Source organism: Lutra lutra, chromosome 1 (genome assembly GCF_902655055.1).
Source record: "Lutra lutra chromosome 1, mLutLut1.2, whole genome shotgun sequence".
NCBI classification, from domain to species: Eukaryota; Metazoa; Chordata; class Mammalia; order Carnivora; family Mustelidae; genus Lutra; species Lutra lutra.
In genome coordinates, this window is record NC_062278.1 from 185,517,320 (window position 1) to 185,543,602 (window position 26,283).

Here is a 26,283-nt window from a genome sequence, read left to right on the forward strand (position 1 = left end):
CCATGATGGAAAAGAAAAAAAAAAAAAGACAACATTTAGGGGGCGCCCGGGTGGCTTAGTGGGTTAAGCCTCTGCCTTCGGCTCAGGTCATGATCCCAGAAGGCTCTCTGCTCAGCGGGGAGCCTGCTTTCCCTTCTCTCTCTGCCTTCCTCTCTGCCTACTTGTGATCTCTCTCTCTCTGTGTCAAATAAATAAATAAAATCTTAAAAAAAAAAAAAGACAACATTTAGGAATGATGGACCATTTACCATCATGAGTAACTAAGGATTATACATTGTGTTGTTAACTTGTGGTTAAAAACTGTATGATCTTTGACTAAGAATTTAATGACAAATCCTCTTTTAGAATGTTTCTCCAAATCTTTTTTGGATTATGTGGAGACTCTCAGAAGAAAAAAAAATTGAAATGTTTCTTGTTGCCTAAAAAATGTTAGAAAAACTTGCCTTTCAAAATGTCAGCTGCAGGATGGACTTCTAGAGAATAAAACTTTGTAGAGATTTCCCTTCCTTTTCTTTTAACCCACATAGTCCATGTCTATTTTTCAGTATGTTTTTTCCACACATCCTTTACAATTAACCCCCTAAGTGATGAATGGTGGGTATGGAAGGACAGGGACTAGAGAAACAGTCAATTTGAAAAGAGTTCATTATTGTACCCTATCTTGCAAAGTGTCATTTTAAATAAGTGCTAGCCTGGAAAAGGTTTTTATTGTTTTGAACCACAGGCTTTCTATTACCTCTAAAAAAAAAAAAAAAAAAACCTCTCAGCCGCAAGTTAGATGCTTCTGGCAGCAAGACAAATCTAGCACCACCCAGGGAGGGAGCATATTTGCTTCTTCGCTCACTTCTGGCAGGGTGGAGGAATGCTGGACATCCAGAAACAACAAGGAAGGCTGCCCAGAGCATCTCCCGGCTGCTCCCCCGTCCTGCGCCTTGGGCCTCCTCCTTTGGGAACAGGCAGGTAAGTTATACTGAGGTGCTAATTTAAGTGGAGCGTCCTAGCTCACCGCAAGCAAGCCACTCAAGTCAAGCGCAAATGCACTGAAAGGGCATGACTGGTCTTAGCACCTTCCGGGAGCTCCACTTGGCCTGACTTAGGTCGTAAAGTTCTCACTGGATCCAGTAAATTGCTGAAAAGGTCCTTTTGAGTTTTATTATTGGTTGCATCTTTGTATATCACTTTGCAGTGAGCTTTTTTATAGACTATAAAAAAGACATTAAAACAGCAACTGATTTTTTTTTAACAAATCTGTGACAGTTGTTAATCTGTTATTCTTTTGAATGTGGAAATTATTAGATCTTATAGCCATCTTTACTGCTGGAAAATGAACCATCATATAAAGTTTAGTTCTCACTGTCAATGTTTTAAAATACTACAAATGGATAAAATGTAAGACTTAACATTAGACAGCGAGCTGAAAGAATTATAGAGATAAAATTTTCCTATAATATTGCAGTAGTCTCTAAATATAAAGCTCAATGTTATAAATTCGGGTTCTTAATGAATTTTTTATATCACAAATTCTGTTTCCACTTAGATGTCAGAAACTGAGCTGGAAAAGATAAAAGTAAGAACAGCTGAGCATTTCGAAAATGATAAAAATAACATTTCTTGGTTAAAAGAAGGTAAGTCCTCTTGATGTTGATTTTCTATCAATGTGAAAAAATTGTGCTTTTGTTTATTAGTGAGAGGTAGTGTGGGACAGAAGGAGGAAAATGTCCCAGAAGTTCAAATAATGTTAGTACTTTGGGTTTTCTTTGTTTCTTCCTTTTTTTTTTTTTTTTTTTTTTTTTTTTGGCCTAAGTGGTAGTTTGAGTGTCTTTAGTATTGAAATGCTTCCTATATTCCCTATGCTGCAGTAAACACTGATTATTTTGTTGATGAGAGAATATACATTTTCAAGCTAGATTCGTATAATCTGTGAGTTTCTTATGCTGGAGAATGCTCTCCTTTACAGCCAAGAAGACTAAATAATTTCAGGAGAAGTATTTTTTAAATAATAATCACAGAAAAAAAATGCATGCTGTAGGAAGTAATGTCTACAAATAGAATCACCATTCAATGCAATTAGAGAAGCCACCTTCCCAGGGGAGAATGCTGTCCGCCACGGGCCTTGCATGGGTAGGATGGTTGCTTGAAATACACAAATCGATATGTTCTCCTAAAATGAGTACAAATTTGTCCACTTTTGAAAATATGAAGAAACTCGTGATTGTTTACTAGAAGGTATGGTTTTATAATCTTTTCCATTTATGACTATCTTTAATGCCTTTTTAAAGAAACTGAATTAACATTTTATCTCTATAGATGTGGGCCTTGTAGACTATTGCATGAATCTACCTAACTGTAAAGAGACTTTTAAGTAGCTGCCATTCCTCAAGAGTGTTGTATAAGATCATGGGGGACTTGAATGTTTATGTCGAGGAAGTTCTAGGATACCCAAACAATAATACTGACATCAACCACACTGACGATGCGTATCCAGGATTATGCTGAGTCATCATATCAACCTGAGGAAGCAGTAGCTGTTCCTAATTTTCAGATGAGGGAAGAGAATTTCAGAGAGTTCAAGAACAGTTGCCTCAGATCACACAATCAGCAAGCAACAGAGCTGGGATTTGATCCCAGAATGTGGGGACTCCATAGTATATGAATTTTACCACCGCCTTGCGCAGCGTTTCAAAGGAAAGACACTTAAGTTACTCATCAGGGTGTAGAAGAGCTCAGACGTTTTTTTTCCTACTGTGTTTAAATCAACACCTTCACCTTCACACCTTCACATCTGCTCTTATTCTTTATCCCACTCCCATTCAGAAAGTGTTGACTTGGTAAAAAAAAGATCCCTTCCACCCCCTTCCTTCCCACCCACCCCCCCCCCCCCGTTGGATGACCCAGTGATGGAAATTAATGGCTGGAGCTCATCTTTCCTGCAGACTCTGTCTCTGAATAAGGACTAGTACAGACTCAGAACTATTCCAAAAAGCCACGGGGCAAGAAAATTATCTAACTTCTTTCTATTAAATATTTTTAAATAGGATGTTTTAAAATACGATGGGGAAATTTAAAAAATTAAACTTGAGTCCGAGATCCCCCTTGGTTTTTCTTGGGAACCCCACACCCAGGAAGACACGGGTGTTCTTCGCTACTACTTAGAGTGAAGTTTATATTATTTATTTTTGCTTTCGTTGCCCCAGGCTATACCTGTCTCATATAGAAGTAACGGTAAAATTGATAGAACAGTCAATTGTGTCCTGAAGAATTTTTTTTTTTAAATTGCATCCATTAAGTGAGATTTAGGCATTGAATTCTTGTAATCTATAAAATCTAATTTCCCAGGTGACCTGTTTTATCCCATTTGGACACTTCATTTAAGCTATACTCAAATTATGTTTACTATATTTCATAAAAGGAAATTGAGCCAGATGCCAGATGACAACATCTTAATTGGGAATTATCAGGATGAGTTAGTTTTCAAACATAAATGTCTTTTTTTTTTTAATGTTAAGAAAAAGTATATGTGCTGGCTTTTTTTTTTTTTTTTTTTTTTTAAGGCAAACTGGTGCAGTAGGAAGAACAGAGCATTTGAAGCAGGCAGGAGTGGTTTTTAAATCTCAGCTCAGCTATTTATTAGCTTGTGTGATTGTGGCAGTTTATCTAACCTCCCGAGCCTCAGACTCCTTACTTAGCCAGGGACCATGATACCTACTTGGTGAGATGATGGGCATAAGAGTTCATTACTACTGTGGGGTTTCTTTCCCTTTTTAAAGTATGATTCAAAATAATGTAACTATGTTTTTTGAGATCTTGATTCACACTTTGAACAATCTGCAAGAGTACCAGCACTCTATGTTTTCATAGTATTACATATAAATTCCTTCATTTAGTCCCTATAATAATTGGTGGTGCTGCAGCGTTGTCCCCATTTTACAGATTAAAAGACTGAAGTTCAGAGAGACGTTGGATCTGTTCAAACTTTCAGAATAGATATGTGGCAGCCTGAATCTTTCTTTCTTTCTTTCTTTTTTTCCTAAAGATTTATTTATTTGAGAGAGAGTGAGAGAGTGCAGAGCAGGGAGGAGGAGCAGAGAAAGAGGGAGAAGCAGACTCCCTGCAGAGTAGGAAGCCAGATGCAGGACTCCATCCCAGGATCAAGTTGAAGGCAGATGCTTAACCTACCGAGCCACCCAGGTGCCCATGGCAACTTGAATCTTGAAACCCATTCTAAACTCCGTCCTTGGCCTTCATGCACTTGGTCACAGTGATTCCTCCAGTGGTTATCAATCCATATTTTAAATTTATCAACCCCTCACTTTCAAAGAAATGAAATCTGATGCTTTAAGGTTGTTCAAAAAAATTTTTTTTCACAAATGATAAAAGTACTTGCTTCTCACATCAGTGTGTCTCTTGCCTTCCCCTGCAACTCCTGCTGACCGCTCCCTGTTGTTACAATGTAGGGAATCCTAGCAATGCGTAATTTGGGTTGGGGCAAGCCTGCCCTGGGGTCACCTGCAGAAAACAATGATCTCAGTGTCTGGCCTCAAGAGTGAGCATGTAACCCACAGGAGTTACCACAGTCATTGCCAACCTGAGAACTGAGAGTCCTTCTAACTTCTCAACTTCAAACATTAATTTAGTTCATCCTATATGATTCACATTTCTTTTTCTTTTTTTTAAGATTTTATTTATTTATTTGACAGACAGAGATCACAAGTAGGCAGAGAGGCAGGCAGAGAGAGAGAGAGGGAAGCAGGCTCCCTGCTGAGCAGAGAGCCCAATGTGGGGCTCCATCCCACGACCCTGGGACCATGACCTGAGCGGAAGGCAGAGGCTTTAACCCACTGAGCCACCCAGATGCCCCGTGATTCATATTTCGTATTCATGGCATTACTGGAGACAAGGCATAAGCATGGTAGAGAACCATTTAAAAAAAAAAAAAAAGTGAAGGTTATCTACTTGTCTTATTGTCTTGCTTTTGCCTGAAAGGCAAAGAGGCTCTTATTTACCTTCCACTTGCTTTCGGTTGGGGATGGATCTCATGTGCCTGAAGGCCTCAGCCATGGGGTCAAAGAGCTGGTGAAAGCCACACCCAGAGCTGCTATCAACAATTAGAGTAAAATAGTTTTGAGAAACAGGCTGACAGGCCTGAAAATGCACTCACTGTAAAATGAACTGAATCTTATTTGATTTCTTATCAAACCATCAGGCAGTCTTGGGTACCACTATTTGTCATCTTGCCTTTAAATGCCACTTTCCAAATCTGAGATTTATCGGATTCCCGGGCCCCCACTTAAAGAATCTGGGAAATATGGGAAGCCCAGGAAAAAATGCTGAAGAGCAAGACGGGTGATTCTGAAGGAAGGTGTGCACAGAACTTGCGTGGAAACACTCAGTTTTAAGACCATCAGAGAAGCACAATATAATTTTGAAATATGTACAAGGCATGATGAACCATGATACACAAGTGTGGACCAAAATAGGTGAGAAAGGAGGTCTTAAAGGAGCTCAGGGCCTATTTGCACAGGTGGGGAGGAGACAGACACATGGGAGCAGGGGCTTCAGGGCTGGAAGACGTGTGCTTTGGTGCAAGGGAAATGGTCCTGTTGGTTAGTTATCTGTGTATGGATTAACACAAACTGTGGGGAATGGACAGACTGAGTTCCCAATACAGGATAAGTCGCTGGACGCCAGTTCTAGGTTGTCACGACAGGCCTCAGGGCAGGGACAAATATACTGAAGGGGGATTTGGGGATATAATCTGTCACTGCTGTGCAGAGCAGGAAGGCCCAGGCAGAGGCAAGGTTAAAGCAGGAGAGATGGTAATGGCCAAGACAGCAAGGTATTCATTCAGTAGCCGGGAAGTGAGAAAAACAACCTGGATAAAAGTCATAACAAGGAGAGGAAGAAAATAGGCCCAGATGTGAAAAACTTTATGAAGGAAAAATTGATAGAACATAGAAATTGGGGGGAAAATTACAGGTGGAATAAGATGGCATGTAATACCCCATTAGGCCAGGGAGCATTCTGGGTAAGCATTTTAGTGCTTGTGCCTTACACCATTTGATACGGAAGAGAAACATCAAAATGAAGGGATGGAAGCCTTTAAATTGTTGCCATTTGCAGTTTAAAATCATAGCATCACCAGTGTTTGAATGGCATACAATTTTTTACAGCGTCTCCGGATTTTTCAGGAGAAGATAGAAATCCGGATTTCTATGTGGAATCTCCAGATTTCCCAAGATGCAGTAAAAATAACAACAACAACCATAATAAAGCACCGGGCAGGACGAGTGAAGGCAGGTTCTGTGAGTCTGTTGTAGTCCAGAGGCTACCAGTTTGGAACTTCTGTCCCAAGAGCTTGTATCTCTAAACAAAATCTATTACAATTTCCTAAAAGGCACATTCCCGTAAAAATTGCTGCATTGGCACAGATCTATATAAATAAACACACAGATTTATAGGTATGAACAAAGACAAGTGTGTGACCTAAAAAAGGTAAAATTAAGAACCTTGAAATAAAACTTTGTCCTTCGAAGGAATAGCTGTCTGTAATTGTTTTAGTGAAACATTCTTTTTACGGCTGTAGTAAGAAGAGGGAAGAACAGAATCAACCCAAGTTGTTAAGTGTGCTCTCAGCATAACAAGGCACAGTTTCCTAATCTAACTGGGTGTTCACTTCCTCCAACAGTTGTTAAATTGGGAGAAGCTCCAATGAGAAATTACATACTTCAAAATCAGGTGTGGTCATATAAAAGGAGAGAGGAAGGCAACGTACAAGCTTTGCTCTCGTCTTCCATAAATGCCAGGAAGAAAAGAGCGTGAAAAATAAGAATTCTGTAGTTATTTTGAATTAAGTATCACTCCTTTCCTAGAGATAGTTACACGGTGACTATACTCTTTGGTGATTTCAAAATCATTACTAAATACATTTTAAAGTAAGCTTCCCTAAACTTATTTAGCATTGAAATGGAGGGGTTAGGTCACCAATGACTTGGCAACTTGATAGCACTGGTTATCATTTAATCAGAATTCATGAATATTAGAGGTTAGTAATCCAAGATACTGAAAACAGCCTAGAGGTCCCCAAAGCCATGTTCCCCAAATTCCCTTTTCAATAAAATGCTAAACCTCAAATCCATAATCCAAGAATCCCATCTCACTCCTGATCAATGTTTGTTTGCAAATGAGACAGCAAACAAGTGAGACTCTTATGTTTATTGACATTCACACATTCACTGCCCTTCCCTTGATTCTAAGTGAAGACAGTTTACTTCTTTTGCTCAAAAAATAATTTCAGATCATGGGCATTAAAACAGTTCCAAAATGCATATTTTATTCAATTCAGTAACCCATTTGATGAAGCTCTTCTTGAACTCACAGACAGTATGTGAGGCAAGGAAATAAAGATGCCAAAGACAGAAGAAGCCACAGTCTCTGCCCCCCGGGAGCTCATGTATTTAGGTGCTTTACTATAATGACTAATGTTAATTGACGTTAATTCTTTCTCTTGAATAATTCTCATTTCTTTTTTTTTTTAAACATTTTCTTTATTTATTTGACAGACAGAGATCACATGTAGGCAGAGAGGCAGGCAGAGAGAGAGAGAGAGAGGAGGAAGCAGGCTCTCCACTGAGCAGAGAACCCGATGCGGGGCCCGATCCCAGGACCCTGAGATCATGACCTGAGCCGAAGGCAGAGGCTTTAACCACTGAGCCACCCAGGTGCCCCAATAATTCTCATTTCTAAAGGGGCTTGCATCTACCTTAAAAATTAAGACATGCTAATATCTTTTCAATTATTAACCACCACAAATAACATATCTTGAAAGGCCTTGTACTATGTATACCCACAAAATTGAATCATTAGCTCTTATTCCTGTACTCTTCATTAGCTTGTAAAAATGTGTTCCCTAATAACCAAAACACAGGTGAGTAAAAAGTAACAGCCAACTAGAATGTTGTTTTGTTTTTAAACACAGTTGAAAGGGAAAATCAGATGTGAAATTATATCCTCGCAAGTCGTATAAATAAGAAAACACTAAGTACAAGAACGTGATTAATTTAACAAGGGTAACTATTTGGAAGTTTTGAAGAAAGATGATGTGATAGAGATTGGCATGGGAATTATTCTTTATAATCAGAAGAAGTTTTGAGGGAGAAATATTTCAGTCAAGACCTAAAAGACCAGAGGGAGCCAGTGGCGCCGAATCTGGAAAAAGCATTCCAGTAGGGATAAGAGTCTGTCTAAATAGTATGGCTCAGCATGGCTGGAGGGAAGGAAAGGACAGAGGGAGGGAAGGAGGCAAAGGAAGGTACTTCAGTTGGAAATAATGTAGGACCTTGTTGGCCACAGTCAGGAATTTGGATATTTTTTTCCTAATTGGAATTAGAAGCCATGTTGATTCCAAGCAGGGGAACATATAGTCACTCTTATTGTATGAAGCCAAGAGTGCAGGCAGAAATAAATTAGAAGACATTGCAGTTGACCAAGCACAAGATAATAACTGGGATAGGATAAAACTTCGAAGGTGAAAGTGGGAGAATAGGGATGGGGATCTATTTGGGAGACAGGGCCAACAGAATTCAGTGGTGCGTTCGTGTGGGGCAATACAAAGAGAGGAGTCAAGGCTGACTTCTGGTTTGAGACACTGCATGACAATAATGCTGAATGGAGAAGAATGAGAGGAAAAACTTGATGAAAGCGAAAGAATCAGAAGATCTGAGTGGGTCAAATTAAGTGTGAAATGTCTATGAGGCAACCCCATGCAGACTATCAATTGAGCAAGAGGACATATGAGATCAGTTGTTCACTCTGACTAAGGCTGATGGGGGAAGTCTGCTAGAGATTTTGCTTAGACCTAAGAATGAAAAGGCATTTGTGGATGGGGAGAGTGAAAGAAATGAGATAAAATTGCAGGTAAAGGACTAAGGCAGGAAAGAACATGTCATGTTCTTGGTGAATTAAGTGAATGAAAACAAAAGTGTCTGGAACATCTTGACCCAAAGGAAGGTTGGCATTAAATGAGTCTGGAGAGCTTGTTCAGGAACAGAGCTTCAAACCTTTCATAGACCTTGGTCAGCATTTTGGATTCCAATGCAATAATTACCCTGGAAATGCCTGCAAAAGATATATTTTATAGTAGTAAAAATATCCCACTACATTTTATTCTTAAAAGAATGTAAGGTAAGAGACTAACAAAGGACAACACAATTACTTCCAAATATAATAATTTCAAATAATTATAAAAAAGCTTTAATAGTTTTTATTAGTCAGGGTTCTCCAGGGAAATAAAGCAAATAGAATGGATGGATGGATGGATGGATAGATGATAGATAGATAGATAGATAGATAGATTTATTATGATGAGAGACTGGCTCACACAATTATGGAGGCTGAGAAGTCTTATGTTCAATTGTCTATAAACTGGAGGCTCAGGAAAGCCGACCTTTCCTGTATATAGTGCTCAACCAAGTCCCAGTTTCTGTATACAGCCAACCTTTCCTGACTTTAGTGCTCAACCAAGTCCCGATTTCTGTATATAGCCAACCTTTCCTGAGTATAGTGCTCAACCAAGTCCCAATTTCTGCAAGCCAATGATGCAAATCCTGGTCCAAGTAACAAGTTCCAAGAAAGAGGAGTACAAGGGTCCAAGGGCACAAGAGACGGATATTCTAGTTCAAATGAAGAGAGCAAATTTGCCTTTCTTCTGGTGTTTCATCTAATAGGTTGGATGATGCCTACCCACCCTGGTGAAAGTTTATTAAAAAAAAAAAATCAGACTACAAATTCAAATGTTAATCTATTCCTGAAACACCCTCATGGGCACTCCCAAAATAATATTTTACCAGCTAACCGGGTATCCCTTAGCCTAGCCAACTGACACATAAAATTATTCCATCACATAGTTCTTGAGAAAAAAGTAACAGACAGTGATTCTAGCTAAACTAATAAAATGAGGAATTTAGGCTTGGAGGTAGTTTATAGTCTAGAGGGAAAATCCAGGTCCAGAATGGGTAGAAACCAATCTAGCTCTCGTGATCCAGATAGCAAGACTGAACAACATACTTGGGTCTCCACTCCTAGAACAAATTGGCTCTACATACTCTTCTGTCCTCTTACACTCAAGACTCCAAATCCCAAGGAAGAAAGCTCATTAGCTTTGGCTACGAGTCCCCCTTGTGGTTAGGCAAGGCAGGGAACCCTAACTGCCAATTCCACAAGACTACACCTAAAGGAGGAGTTGCTTCTTCAAAGGGAATTCTGGGTAATCCAGCACCAGAATAGAGGGAGAACAGATGCTGTGTGGCCCCCAAATGATGCTTACTCCATGAGCCAGTACGCATGATCTGACTTCCAGTGCTCTTCTCCATAAGAGAGCGTATTTTCTTAAGAACCTGACGTGTACTATTGATGGAGCGCTGAACATTTCAGGAAGGAGAGTACTTACTTTAAATGTATTGGCCTTCTACTGAAGTTCAAGGGTCAGAATCATTTTGATTATCTGATAACCTTATTTTATGTTTAGAAAGTTCAGTAAAAGATGAGATATTCTGTGTTCTCATAGGTCAACAAATTAAATTCCAGTGGCACGTCCTACAGCTGACGTTTGAAATTTCTCTCCAACTAAGCCTATAAAGCAGTAAGCTCATTTCTTATAAAATGATGATGTTGATCCCAATGGAATGGAAGGCCTATAAGATGCCGTGTCAGCCTTGAGACTATGACCAGATGAATTAATCAGAGCAAAGTCCCTATAAGTTGTTAAACAGCAGATTTAAGGACTCTCTTTCAACCATGATAGGGCAGTACATCAAGTCCAGAATGATCTTAGCTCACCATTATTAATTGCAATTTTATGAACTAGGAGTGAAGCAATCTGTACAGACTGGAAGCCATCTCCCCTGTCTTAGCAGGAAGAAGAAAATTGTAGATAACTCAAACTTCAAGAGATTTACTCTTTTCAGTTGAGATGTTCATAGACACATTCGTTTTCTATACGTCACAACAGCGTTGAACGTGTCCACTTATCAACATTAGCAGAAAGAGCAATCTTCGAGTGAGAGAAAAAAGTCCCTTATGTTCTATGCCTCAGGAATAAGGACATTCCATTTCTTGTAAATTCTACAAAGAGATACTTTATTTTTATATGATTATGGCCCATTTCTTTCAGCTTAGGAACAGCATTTAGGGGGAATATACTCTCTAATAAACGCACCTACACTAGGTGTTCACCAGACCATTAGTAAAAAAAGAAATGTGATACAGCAAATGAAGACATCACTCTACAGACATAAATCACTTCAACCATTTAGCCATTATTTAAGCCTGTCTAAAAGTAAATGTGCAGCAAAGTCGAAAAGCAAGGGCAATGACAGTAGTTTTGCCAGTGTCTAACTTCAAGAAAAAATAGAGAGGACAACTCATAGAGGCGTAGTATTAAATAAGACATCAGGAAATTCTTCTCTTGAGCTGAATTTCCCCACCAATAGGGATTTGGAAAGAAATAATTACATTGGAGAAGGTAAGAAAGGTGCTTTGTGTTGTCCAATCTCAAGTAACAGACAATAGGAAAGGAAAAGTCTGCATTTTAGCTCTCTTCACTTACTAACTTTATTTTCTTTTTAATATTTAGAATAGTCAACATGACAGATAGGAAAATAAATTTCTTTGGGAGTTACCAAAAGATAGGTGCTAATACTAAACATCTTGAATATAAATTGCAAAACACATACAAAGTACATATAAATAACCTCTTCTGGAGGAAAAAAAATATATCAAAAGTTATATTCTGGCCACAGTTAATAAAAGGAAAAAAAACGCCACTCTATGCATGTGTCTTAAAACTAATTTCTTATAATACATGAGAAATCAGATTGAGAAGATAAGCCATTCATACCATAAAACTAGTACAATATAATATGAAATTAAGTAAACCAAAAACAACAAATGTTTTGATTTCCTGCAAGGCACAGAGTTAAACAAATAATATACTATGCCTCCCATGCCCAAGGACCTTATAATTCAGTTGCGGAAAACAAAGCATCAACAGTACATCCTGTTTGCCATATGATTCAGACAGGAGCGAGCTTGTAAGTAAGCTGTATTTGAATCATAGTGGAATGTACGCAAACCATTTGGATGGAATCTTTCAGTACCAAGTTTCTCACATACCAAACCATATGGGTCTACCCAATTCCTTAGGTAGATACAGATTTCTCTTAGGATTTTAACAGTGCTTTTTGGTTTGTCTCGTCTTTAATGGATTTAGCAGATTTGAATTAAAACAATTATACTAAGGAGTCACTTGAAAACAGTCAAATTTATCTAAAAATATTAACTTAGATTCCTTACATAGTCTATTAAAGAACAGACCTTTTGTGTAAATATCCTCTAATGTATTACCAGCCCTTTTCTTTTCAAAGAGAGAGAACAACTGATGGTCTCATTTTAAAATGAGGAAAAACTGTAACATAAAGAGATAGACATATTAAAGAGATAGTAAGGGAGTTCATGTTTCCAAGGGAAGTTTTTAAGGGAGTAACTTATTCCGTGAAGAAGGAAAATTACGCTAAGGACTTTTTTAAAAATTAAAGTAACAACACAACCGAGAGGCTTAGTGTATTTATTTATAGGTCATAAATATATTGAGTGTCCAAATTCAGTATTCTGTTAAGCCTCTAAATTCTTGTAGGTGAACATCTATTTATTAAAAGACAGGCACTCTCTAGTCTTGGTCTTTCAGGCTAAATGATCAAGTGTGAGAACTGTAACATAACTTGCTAACAGAAGAATGTGCTCTGCCTCAGTTTTAACTTAAGGAAATTAGTCTCATCTTGGATTCCCCTGGAACCAACCAGCAGAAAGAACCTGTTCTCATCATTGAGAGGTCAATAACATTCCATAGGAACCAAATTTACATTTTGTTTACTTACTTATTTTTTAATTTTAATTTTTTTCTAAACTTAAATTTAAAAACACTGAACAGAAAGAAAGCTACATATTTTAAAAATTACATGTGTACTATATAAAATTATGTATAATATATAACTATATATGATATACATAACTATACATTATATATATATACAAAACAATGTTCCTTGAATAAAATACTTTATTCCGTTCTCTTCTCTGCCCGTTCAACAATACATTTGTTGACTGTCTTCTTTTTTTTTTTTTAAAGATTTTTTATTTATTTATTTGACAGAGAGAAATCACAAGTAGGCAGAGAGGCAGGCAGAGAGAGAGGAGGAAGCAGGCTCCCTGCTGAGCAGAGAGCCCGATGCGGGGCTCCATCCCAGGACCCTGGGATCATGACCTGAGCCGAAGGCAGCGGCTTAACCCACTGAGCCACCCAGACGCCCCTGTTGACTGTCTTCTATTTGTCAGACAACACAGTGTTTCTAGGAGAAGCAAACATATATAACCCTCAAGGTGCCTACAATCAGTGTAAGTGTGATTACAGGGGAAGGTGGTAGTTAAGGCAAGTTCACTATAAGTCAAAAGATTTAAATAAAGCAGAAATGTTTAAGTATTAGATTGTTAATTGCTCAAGGGCAAGAGTATATCTGGCTTGTTTACCCCTGTATTTGAGCATCTGGATAGCCCCTAAAACACAGCAGCTGCTAAAAAAAAAATGATATGTATAAATGAATGAATATATGAATACATTTCAAAATCCTAAGAGATTAAGGGGTAGGAAAAAGTACACCTAGAATTCTGAAAAAGTGGGAGTTGAGCCGAGCTATATAAATCACTTGTAGGGTTTTAATAGGCATTAACATTACAGGCTTGATGAATACGATGATCTAAAGTGGAGACAGAAAAGTCCAGGGAACTCAGAGAACAGTAGTTATGTTGGGCTGGGTGAAGGGTATGTATGGGAGAGCAGGAAATAAACCTTGGCTGTATTTAAAAAGGCTGTGAATCCCAGGCTGAAGAGCATAAACCAAATATCCTAAGACAGAGAGAAATGATCAGATATATCGGAGGCTGATGTCGGGAGAGCAGGCAGGACCTAAAGGTAACAGAAGCAACTCTCTGCTCTAGAAACATTTGTGATTTGAGGATCTTTATGAAGACAGATTGGAACAAATTGAGGGGAAGGGTGGAAACAGAGGGACTAGTTAGAAGCTTGTTGTGTCCACAGATGAGGAAGAATGACTTCTGAATTGGGACACTGGTTGCCAGGGCAATGGAAACAAAGGTCCTAGCATCCAAGAAAGGGCTGGCTGGCCCCCATGCCTTGACCATAAACTGGAGATTAAGGGGTAGGAGAAAGAAGGAGTTATCAGATATTACAGAAAGCCTCTGGATTGAAACTGGAATTGTGCGTGTGTGTGTGTGTGTGCATGTGTCTTTATGTAAATATTCTGTTTATTTCAGAAAACTCAGAAGATGTGAATAGCCAAAATCATTCCAAATCCCAACATCAAGAGATAGCCACTTTCCATCTTTCTTCTATATTCATGAGTCAATGTTTGTATGTGTGTTTGTATGGACACATATAAAATTAGCAATTAGTAATAAATTAGTAATTTTAATAAAATCTGATTATGCATTATATTTAATACTGTGTTTTTCTTACTTGTAAATGAATATGCATTCCTTTCCAGATGAATATGGATGTATAGCATCACTTTGATGATGCTACACATAGTATTCCACTAGCAAAGTAATAAGATATATACAACCAATTTCCACTTTTGGATATTCAGATTTTTTCCAATTTTGTGCTTTTAAATTTCACACTACAACATCTACTAGAAGTTCCTTATGAGTGAACCAAGGACAAGCATCTTAGAGTCCTCACACCTTACCTCTGGCTTACAGGTGACAGTTTTTCCAAAGTTTTGTACATCAATTTGCTTACATGACAGCCATGTGCAGAAGGCCTTAGTATGCTTTTTTTCTATAGATGAAGAACATTAAGTCAGAGATGTCTAGATAATCGGTCTTAAGTCTTATGGATAATGAATACCAGGACTAGGTCTCATTCCAGGTGTTCTGATTCCAAATCCAGTGCTTTCCCATTAGGGTCTCTGCTCTGAAATACACTTGAAGGTAGATAACCAATAACCCCTCACTGGCACTCATTTTGACAACTGAAATTGAAGGAGCTGGGGAAAGTTTAGAGAAGTCATGTAGATGATGCATATTTAAAACTATTATTCATTTACCTAGTTTCTCTCAACACCTATCTTCAGCTGGTCATGGTGGCTCGAATAGGAAGGAGGACTTAATTATGACATCAGGCAAAAATTCAGAAGCCAACTCATCTACAGATTGTAGTGATTAAATAGTTCAGGATGAATTATAAGTCTGTAATATACTGCATTCGTATTTAAGAGATAGCAGTTGGAGTCCAGCTCCTATAATTTCCAGTCACTTAAGACACAAGCGAGTTATAAGGATTAATCATTTTAATATCGTCCTGTTAAAGTTGGCTAACAAAAAACATGGACCATGGAGGGAGGAAGTAGATATCTTATTTTTTTTGTTGTTGATCTTTGTGAAACGAGAACTTGAAAATAAAACATATCATGCCAAAGCATGGGGTGAGGGATAACTCTAATGGCAGAATCAGCTATGACCAGATTATGAAATAGCAACATATTTTTGCATGGCCAATAAACAGATCAAAAATCTGCAAACTAAAGGGTATTTAGATGTCAAATTTAACTTTCATTTTCAAATATCCCTATCTGGTCATACCATCTCTTCAGCAAGAAAATTACATTATATACAGCCCTGTTTCTCATATTCAGCAAGTAGATCCCCACCGTCAACCCTAGACATGACCTTGATTTTCCTTGTTATATTTAAAATGTTAAAAAATTTGTCCCCTTAAATCTTTAAATAGTAGGATTTAACAAAGACTAAAAGACACCACTCTGTAAAAGCTTTAAGCCAGAAACAAATATACTTCAGATAGCCATTCCGGGTACTGCATCCATTGTATTTTTCAATTATGAATTAATCTCAGTTATACATCAGTGATCAGAAGCCTGTTAGTGTACAATAATAAAATGTTTTAGCTAAAATTACAAAGCTTGGAGTTCAGAAAAGCTAGGTAGTCAAATGATACTTTACAAATTACCTGAATGTTTAACATCTACCTCACAGAAGGAAAACAGCAGTAACAAAGTGCGTAAGGAAGGATTTTAAGTCCTCGCGTTACATAAGGAGAAAACAAAGTCAAATACTTTTCCAGTATCCAAGAAGAAATGTAATGAAGCTCAAGGAATTGTGATTACCCAAATACGCTTATTGTTCCTCAAGGTACTCAGACATATGTAATAATAAGCATCTGTATTTCTGTCCAATGAAACTATAGACATTACATGAATTTGGCATGACCAAGCAGAGAAACTAAATGAATAACTTGGGGGGTTAAACAAAGGTACTGTCTAATGACAGCCCTTTAGTGGCTCAAATATCTGAACTGTTAATTTCCGGCAAGACATTCAGTCTTTTTGTGGTTTGTAGCATTTACCTTATAACCTCTATCTCAACTTTCCCTAGCAGATTTAAGTAAACAGGTAGGCTCTCTGGTTCTTTCATTTTGTTTTCATAAGGACTTATTTTACAGTAACTAATGATCCAGAGCCAGGCAAAAGAATTTGTACAGTTATTAAAATTGTCCAATGTTAAATTCAATAAGAGAAATGTGCTTCAATATAAGTTTGGTTTGTTCTTTTTTTTAAAAGATGTATTTATTTTAGAGAGACACAGAGAGAAGAGAGTGAGCCCCAGTAGGGGGAGGAGTGGAGGGAGAGATTCTTCAAGTAGACTCTGCACTGAGCATAGAGCCTGATGTGGGGCTCAATCTCACCACCCTGAGATCATGACCTGAGCCAAAATCAAGAGTCAGACGTTCAACCTCAACCAACTAAGCCACCCAGGCAACCCTTCTTCTCTTTTTTAAAGTAAGCAGGGCTCAGAGAAAAATAGGTTTACATCATTTCTGAAGAAATGTCTGATAAGACGTGATCAACAAACATTGGTAAAGCAAAGATACACTGGGGGACATTGACCAGAGCCTGGTAACACACTAAACCAGAGTGGCAGAACACGGTACTAAACAGCATGTGAAAGTAGCTATGCTACAGGTGATAAGAAAATGCTAAATGGTAATAACCACAGAGGGGTCATGATTGGATTTCCTTTGAAAAAGACCATCCTGGGGTGCCTGAGTGGCTCAGTGGGTTGAGCTTCTGCCTTCAGCTCAGGTCGTGATCTCAGGGTCCTGGATCCAGGCCCGCATTCGGCTCTCTGCTCAGCAAGGAGCCTGCTTCCTTTTCTCTCTCTGCCTCTCTGCCTACTTGTGATCTTTCTCTGTCAAATAAATAAATAAAATATTTAAATAAATAAATAAATAAATAAATAAGAAGACCATCCTGGGAGCAATGTGGATTGGAAAGGAGGTAAAGGTGGACAGCAGGTAGGAGAAGGGCTTATGGCAGCCAAAGTAAGAATTAAAAGAATGACAATGTAAATGGGAAGAGAAATTGGAGAATACAATGAGTATTAAAACTGTCAGGACTTCCTGATAAATTGGTGCTGGGGACGAGGGAGACAGAGACCTCAAGGATAGCACCCAGGTTGCTGCGGCAACGATCAAGCTCTTTGCTCAGCTGGAAACACGGGAACCGTGTACACGCCACTGGCATGAATTAAATAACTTATTTTAATTTTTTTAATTTACCTTTAGAAAAAATCTAAATGACTTTATCTGGGGAAGTATGTTAACTAACATCAAAGTATGAGAAGTGATAGGTCGAGGAATTGGGGCTGAGTATTTTTCGGACTTTGATGAACTAAAACGAGGTCTATCGTATTCTCTAGTAGGTTCTGGAAGCAGTAGTTGCTAGGGAGAAATTGTCGTGTATAGTTTGTTTCCATCTCTTAGGGAGACAATCAGCTGACCATTTAGAAAAGGAAAAGCAGCCTAGGGCTTAAATTAAATCTCTCTGCATCTCATGTGTTAAACTACAACTTATTTAGGGGCTTATGGGAAAAGGAAATCTAAGGTTTGTAAGAGATGCAAACAACTCCTTCATTTTATCTTTGCCTTATTAAAAGTGAGGAAAATATTTTGACAAACGTGGCTTTCTCCCTTTCCCCATCAGTAAAAATGCTTCTGCTCTGGATGAACTGTCAGATGTAAAACAGTTTTAGAATTCTGCTGGTGTCTTCAACAAGCTGCCCCCCAGCTTAGACACGCACTTAAATGGTGTACAAAGAGGCTGTGAGGACAATAAGACTCAGGGTGGGTGTCATCTGCATCATTCCGGTAAAGATCTTTATTTTGTTTCATTTCACTTGGGAGAAGGTAGATGGCTAGTTGATTTATTTTGTTTTGTTTTATTTTGGTTTTGTTCTTTGGCCACTAACTTCTCCAGATGCTGTCAAGTTTCATGTGATGCCTGAAAGTGCGGAAGCCATCTTGTCACCATAAAGTTTGTTACCAGACAGATAACAGAGCTATACACCTAGCTCTCCAAAAAAATGGAGAAAAAATCTGTTATAAGAGATGTTGGGACATGGATTTGATCATCATTGAACCTCCCTACTTATGAACTGGCACACGAGAAATACATTACCTTATTTTTAAAGCCAGCTTGAGTTGGAATTTTCTGTTATTTCCAGATGAAGGCTACTTTCCTGAATGGGCAAAAATGAATGAAAAGTACCAAGCACCCGATAATAACCACTATTATTATTACTAATTTATTTTTTTTTTCTTATGGCTTACTTTTTAGGTCTCTTCCTCCTTTTACCTGACCCTTTTGAAACCACCAGGGAATGTGTGGTTTCTTGTTCTTTTCTCTGTTTCCCTACTTATCTACACAGTGTCTGGCAATAGTAAGTGGTCATAAATATTGTCAAATTGAAATGAAATGGAATCTAAGCATCCTCATGTTGTATGATAAGATTTCACTAGCAAAAGGAGAACATGTCTTTTAAAGAATAGTATGAGATTAATCAATGTATTTTTCATTCTTAAGAATTATATACTTTTCATTTTAAAGTAAAATATAAATTCCCATGAACTGAGTTGTAAATGGTGGGGCAGTATTATTTTTGAACAACTGACATTTCTAGAGCCCTGAGAAAAAGAAACAGAGATGAAAATACTTGAAACATGACATTGTCTTTGCAAAACCAAGCTGCATCCTTAATAAAAATTGATAAATATTAAAAATTCATTCAACTCTTGCCCAAAGTACCATTTTTGATCTTACATTCATATTGCTGAGTGATAGCTTGGGCTGTGTGTATGCTTCCTCCTTCATCAGATAACTTTGCTCTTTCTCTGGCTTCAAAAGCTTCTTTAGGTCTCACTGAATAACACAAAAATAAATGCAGTAATGAACTAGAACTTGGTACAGTTCATTTACAATTAGTAAACATAACCAGGCTCATAAGAAAGTCTTTTTTCTTTCTTTTTAGTAAGGTTCAGATACTCATTCATCTTTTTTTTTTTCCTTAACACTACCTGGGTGAATATTAATGTCATTAAAAAAAACCTGTTACTTCAAGTGAAGTGTTCTGCCGAATGGGCACATGGGAAGGAAAGGAACAGACCTATTCAAAAGTCTTATGTAGGGACAAAAACCAAGCTAACACCATCTTATCTCCCTCTAGCACCTAACTAAAGCAGAATTATTTTGATTTCACTGATCTCTAACTAAAATTTAGAATTCCCTTCAATCATAAATATAGGCAATATCACAGTACTGGTATTGGCAACAACACATGATTTTGTGAAGACCAGACATCACGGGTGTTTTCATATCACACTATAATTGTCACTGATGTCTCAAAATATTATTTCTTCTTTTTACTGGAATTAACATACAATGTTGTACTAGTATCAATACTGTTTACTCTTACCTATTATTCATATTCAATTTCTAGGTCTTATTTAACTTATTGATAAATATGCACATGGGTTGCTCTATCAAAAAATTTCAAATATTTTGCTAACTGTATGTAATTGGTTTCCTATGTATTTTATTTCATGCATTTAAAACATTATTCTAAGAAGGGGTCCATAGGCTTCATCAGGCTTCCATGGTGCAAAAAATTTGTTAAGGACACCTGCACTAAAGGAGAGCAAACAAGCGGAACTCTTCTCGGAATCTGAAAAGCTGGGTTGGGTAACCCTAAACTATTGCCCTTCCATTATATAATATGCTACTGATTTCCTGTCAAACAACACAAATCAGAGGCCCGAGATTACATGAACAACACAGTCTTCCATCTTCCGAGAAAATCACTTCAATTTTTAGTAATCAATGATACATAGGTTTCTCTTATTAAAAACTTTTAAGTCATAAGTATACCAAGCTCATTTTGAAAAAGTTGCTTATGAAGGAAATATAACCATGAGGATTATTCAGCCATTTAAGGAAAAATCTGAGAGGCACCTGGGTGGCTCAGTAGGTTAAGCATCATGGACTCTTGACTTTGGCTCAGGTCATCATCTCAGGGTTGTAAGACCAGGCTCTGTGGAGCCTACTTAAGATTCTCTCTCTCCCTCTGCCATCCTCCCCCTAAAATAAATCTGAACAAAACTGTTATTTTTTTTTAATAATTTTTGTACAATTCCATTGTGTAATCATGAAAAGGAAGGGAATCCTTCCTTTTATCAACAAATGGTAGATAGATAGATAATAGATAGCCAGGTAAGACCTATATCTATATGAATATATATCATCAAATATATAGTTTTAAACATCTGTGTATCCTTAAAGATAATATTTCATAGATGTCATATCAGAAATGAATTTTATTTTTTGTCAAGTTATTAGGTGGCATATAAGGGCTATTGCTCAAAAAAAGAAAAATTGATCCAAATACAAGATACTCCTACATAAAAAATACATTAAAATGTATAACAGATACAAAGTACTCCTACATAAAATTTACAAAACAAGTTTATAAACTTTCTTCTCACAGTGTCTCTCAAACTAAAGGAGACAGACATACACATAGCTTGAATCCCATCTTTGCAATTACTTCCAGATTCACTTAATAGTGATTAACAGTAATTGAGTTCACAATGTATCAGACATAGTGGCTGACAACAGCTATCAAGGGGAACAAGGGACGCATAATAACAACACTCAGAGGCCCCAGTTGAGTTAAGCAGATATTACATATTACAAATAATTGATTAAATACAATTGATATCGATATTATAAGAGAAAATCACTGGGTGTATATTCTCACTTAATTCTTACAACAACTCTATGAAATAGGTACCTATGAGAAAGGTAGTACTATCTTCATTTTGTAAAAAGAAGCTTGGATTTAGAGAGATGGGGTAATTTGTCCCATGTCCTAAGGGGGCCACAGAGCTGCCAATATAACAGGGAGATTAATACACACAAAATTAGTCATACAGTTATAGCTTACTACTTAATAATATTAATTATAATTACATTTATAATTAATAATATTAATGTTTACCTTCTTGAGGAAAGAGATCATTCATTCATCTTGAAACTATCATGTCTCATATTTAATAGATAGAGCTCAACAAAGGAATGACACATAATTAAAAATAAACCATGGGACAAATTTAAGTAAGAGATGGAGAATGGGAAAACAGAAAGTATTATATCCCTACATTTTGCCAGGAAGCCAACAACAAGATCTGCAGATGTAAACTACACATCTTGGAACGAAGTTAGGTTCATCTTTAGTTTAAAAAAAAAAAAAAGGCACCATCTGGTTTATAATGGAAGTGATGTTTATAACGGAAGAGGCCATACATGCGTGGAGGCTGGGGGTTTAGGAAATCTCTGAACCTCCCTCTCAATTGTTTTATAAGCCTAAAACTACTCTCAAAATTGCTTTTAAATTTAAAAAATAATAAAGAAACAGACAAAGGAAATTTATGTTGCTCATTAGATGAGCAAGTATTCTATGGGTAAAAAATACTTTTGCATCTTGAACTCTTTGGTCCTAATCTACTGTCAGTGAGTCCTAGAATGCTGTGTTGAAGAGGCTTCTGAGTCGGACAAGGGGAGCAACACTGATTGAGCACCAGAGGGAAGAATGTCAGCACATTTGCCAAAGAATTGCCCTTTTGGTCCACTGATGTCCCTGGCCCTGTGCTAAGAATAGTGTCCCTTTTCAGGAGAATCTCCACGTACACTGACAGATAAGGGCAAAGAAACAGAAAAAGCATTTTTTCTGTGACATGTACCAGAACACAGCCAGTTCAAGATTGTGGGCCAGTCCAGGGAAGGGAGATAAGAGTTCTGCATGGAAAAATTAGTAACTTGATTTATCAGTCCTAACAAAAATAATAGTGCACACATATCATATGCTTACAATTTGTCTGCCATTGTCCTAAGCACATACAGGTTTGAATTCATTGAATTCTCTCAAAAACCACATGATATGGCTATTAGAATTTCCCCCATTTTACAAATGAGGCAATTGAGCTCTAGAAAAATAGAAGTAATTTGCCCAAGATCAATATGTGGTAAGTGGGAAAGTCAGGTGCCGACCCCTTATGGTCCAGAACCCTAGTTGCTAATCATTAAAATAGGTGAAAAATACTTTTTTTTCCTTCCTTTTTTTTTTTTTTTTTTTTTTTTTTTTTTTTTTACACAGGGTATGTTTCCTACAGAGGAAGGTAAGACTACTTCAAGAATATTATTTTCCTTGGTAAGAAACAAGTAGTTTAGAACTATAGTGACTAAAGTTTCACCCATGTAACACTGTCAGTAAAACTTCAAAAATGTGGATCAGCTATACCAATTCCATTTGCTCTTGTTGTTTGTCATTCTTCAAAGACTGCTTTTTTTGCTTTTGTTTTCATTTCCAAAAAGGTTAACATAAATAAAGAGTCAAATACAAATTTTGATAGTTTACAATTTAGAATTGAATTAACCTCCCTAGAAAATTTAGGGCAAAATTACAGAGAAAAAAAATCATAGGAATGAACAAGTACAAATATCTTGGCCTTGTCACTTTTCCTGCTCATTAATGTTCATTATGTCTGTCTAATGAGATAAAAACTATAAATGAAACACAACATGACCCTTGCTTTCATGGAACTTTAACTAGAACAAGGTGACAGTTTTAAGAGTTGTACTCATGAAAACCAGTCTAATTGGGCTTTAAAATCAAGTTCTATTCAGGACGTTAAAAAGCCATTAGCCAGTATTTCTGCCACCCAAAGACTATGTAAAGGCCATCTGTTTAAGGGGGGGCTTACTAATATTCAAGGATCAGAAACAGAGCTAAGATTAATAATCTTGTAAGATTATTAACAGCACATATATTAACTACTTGATTTTTGACATTTTACACATTCTTTTAAAAATACATTATTTATTCACCACCCAGATTTAACAGATGTTAACATTTGGCCATATTTTCCTCAGATCCTTCTTTTTTTTCTTCTTCTTCTTTTCTCTTTCTTTTTAAGAAATAAGTATCTCATACTCTTTACTCTGTCTTACTCTGTATGAAATCAGGACTCTAAACAACAACCCCTTAAAATTCAGACATCCAAACCCTGACCCTTATCATGATAATAGCTACAAAGTACCTGACCCAAACATCAATCCCTTTAATTTGTGCAAGGCCCACAGAGAGAAGGGGGTGACCCAATTACGTCCCTTATACAGATTAGGTAACAGGAACAAAGAGAGGCTGAGACTAGTCCTCAAAGTCCTTGTTCTTTGCATATGTCTATAGTACCCAGGAAGAATAATGATATCCATCAGTCTCAATAGTAACTATTCAGACTCAGCTACTGCCAAATCCAGGTCCCATTCCACCATTATCGAGCATTTACTATCTGCCAGGCACAATGCATTAAAAACACAGACCAACCAAAAAGCAATCACTCAGAGTACTGCATCATTTTGCAAGGTTTCTACAAATCTGGTACAGTGTCTTCCCTTCTAATAAAGCTGGGATTCACAGGCATCTCCTGCCACAGGACTGCTTGTGTTCCTGACCACCTAGTGCTGGTATCAGTGCCAAGATAAGTAGAACCAATTATTTGATTATTCATCACCCCAAAGCCATTGCTGGAGAGAATCCTACTGAGGTTTCTAAGCACTAGCTCCCAAATCCTTGATGATTGGGATATTCAACTGCTTCTTTAGTCTCCTGCTCCATTTGTCTCGTTAACAGAGTTAGTCTTGGTGACAGGCATATCTTGGATGCCAAAAGGTTATAAGACTTCTCTTTTATTTCCCCATTTCCTTTCTTGTACTGGTGAGAAAATTTTGGCAGATTTGTTCATTCTACAAATACTTACTTAACACCTCATTTTTCCAACCACGGTTCTAGGTTCCGTGGAAGGAATAAAAAACAGTCGTATGTTTAGAGAATAGTAGGCAATCAACAAACAAGTATACAGAAAGTCTGGTGCTGAGAAGTGTTAAGGAGTAGAAACAAGTAGGTTATAAATTGGGTAGTCAAGGAAGGCTTTTCTGATTAGCTCACACCTTAGCAGAGACCAGAATGAAATGAGGCAAGAGTCAAGTTTACACCCACAGGGAGAGAATTTCTAGCATGAGGAATAGCCAAGTGCAATGTCCCTGAGTCAGGAGACTGCTTGCCATGTTCAAAGCCAAAGATGAAGGAGGAGCCAGATTGAACGGTAAGAGGGAAGACCAGAGAGACTCAGAGGCTGTGTGAGAGATGATTTTAGTCAAGGAGGAATGAGAAATCATTAGCACGTGTAAGTAACATAATCTGATTCATAAAATTTAGGTGATAGGAATGATACAGGTGGTCATTTGGGAATTTGGTAGGAGAACACACCAGATTCTAAGTGGATAGACGTATCTTCCTGAGTCATGTGTCTGGCCAGAAGGGCTTCAATTTCAAGCCAGGACTTGCCATGTAGGGGGCACAGGGTATTCAAGCCGGTCAAGGAGCCTCCTACTCTGCAATCACTCAAAGAGTTTTTTAGGCCTGAAGATTTCACGAGACCCGCCCAATTCTGGATGAACCAGAATTTCTATAGCTGGAGCTAAAGAATCTGCATTTCAAACAAGGTGCCCTGGTGACTTACGAGTGTAAAAATTTTGGACAACTGCGAAGTCAAGGAAAGCTTAGCAGAGAAGAGAATTATTGAGCTGAGTTTCAAATACAAGAAAGAGCCCAGCTGTGGGGGCGGGGGAGCAGGAAGTAATGATGAGGAGGATCCCTCAAGGGGAGGAACCATCATGGATAAACACTTCGAGACATCGAGACATCTGATAGTTAGATTCCTGCATTTGATTCGACACCACTGTTGTGACCCTTTTTTTTTTTTAACTTTTACCCTGTGCCAGACAGATATGTTATCTCATTTTATCACCCCAATCAGCACAAAAGGGGCTTTAAGGCAAGTGAGGTTTAGTGAAACTAAGTGCACTATCTGAGACTACTTAGCTACTAAGTGATAAAGGCAGAATTGAACTAAATATGGTTTAACTCTGAAGCATGGGATCTTAATTATTAGATTGAGAAGAGTCAAATAATGAAATCTGAGAGGTAAGAGAACAGATCAGGAGGTCCCAAGTGGCTACCTATAAGCCAAGACACTAATTTGCTACTTGTGTCATTTCATTTGTCTTCATGACAGCCCTTTGACTTGGGGTGTTTTGCTGTGCTTTATGAAAGAGGGATCTGAGGCATAAGGTAACATAAGTTACTTTGCCAAGGCCCACATTTATCAATTGGTAGAGATAGAGATGTCAACCTAAATCCCTGTGATTCCAAAATTTGTGTTCTCATTACATTCCTCATATTATATTATCTACACATGCTCAAGAGTACATGGAAAACATATGCCAAAACCAAGTGTATTTTTCTTCATTTTCCATACATGCAACATATAAAAGCATTTAAATCTATTAAAACAATAGTGCTGACAACACCAGACACTGGCAACAGCACAAAGCAACTAGAATTCTCATATGTTATTGATGAGTGTACCTTTTGGAAAACTACTTAACAGTATCCACCCAAGTCTTAAAAAAAACAAAATCCCATTGTACAACCAGCAATTCTAATTCCCAAGTTTATACCCAACAGAAATGAATGTTACGCCCCTTGCACAAAAACATGTGCAAGAACGTTCAAAGAAGCTTTATTCAGAATGGCCACTCACTGGGAACAGCCTCAATGTCTCCTAACAATAAAGGACATAAATAAATTGTGGGATAGTCCTGCAATGAAAATACTACACAGCAATGAAAAGAGCGAACTACTAGTACCTGTAAAAACATGGATGAATCTTACTGATATAATACT

At 37.5% G+C, this 26,283-nt stretch overlaps 1 protein-coding gene across 1 annotated transcript in view; it reads left to right on the forward strand.

The window, feature by feature from the left end:
* MDFIC2 (MyoD family inhibitor domain containing 2) overlaps positions 1–26,283 on the forward strand; it is a 115,595-nt gene that overhangs the window by 11,024 nt on the left and 78,288 nt on the right. Inside the window, 1 exon segment of the mRNA XM_047738462.1 lies at positions 854–960. Coding sequence (XP_047594418.1) covers positions 854–960 — 107 coding nt within the window.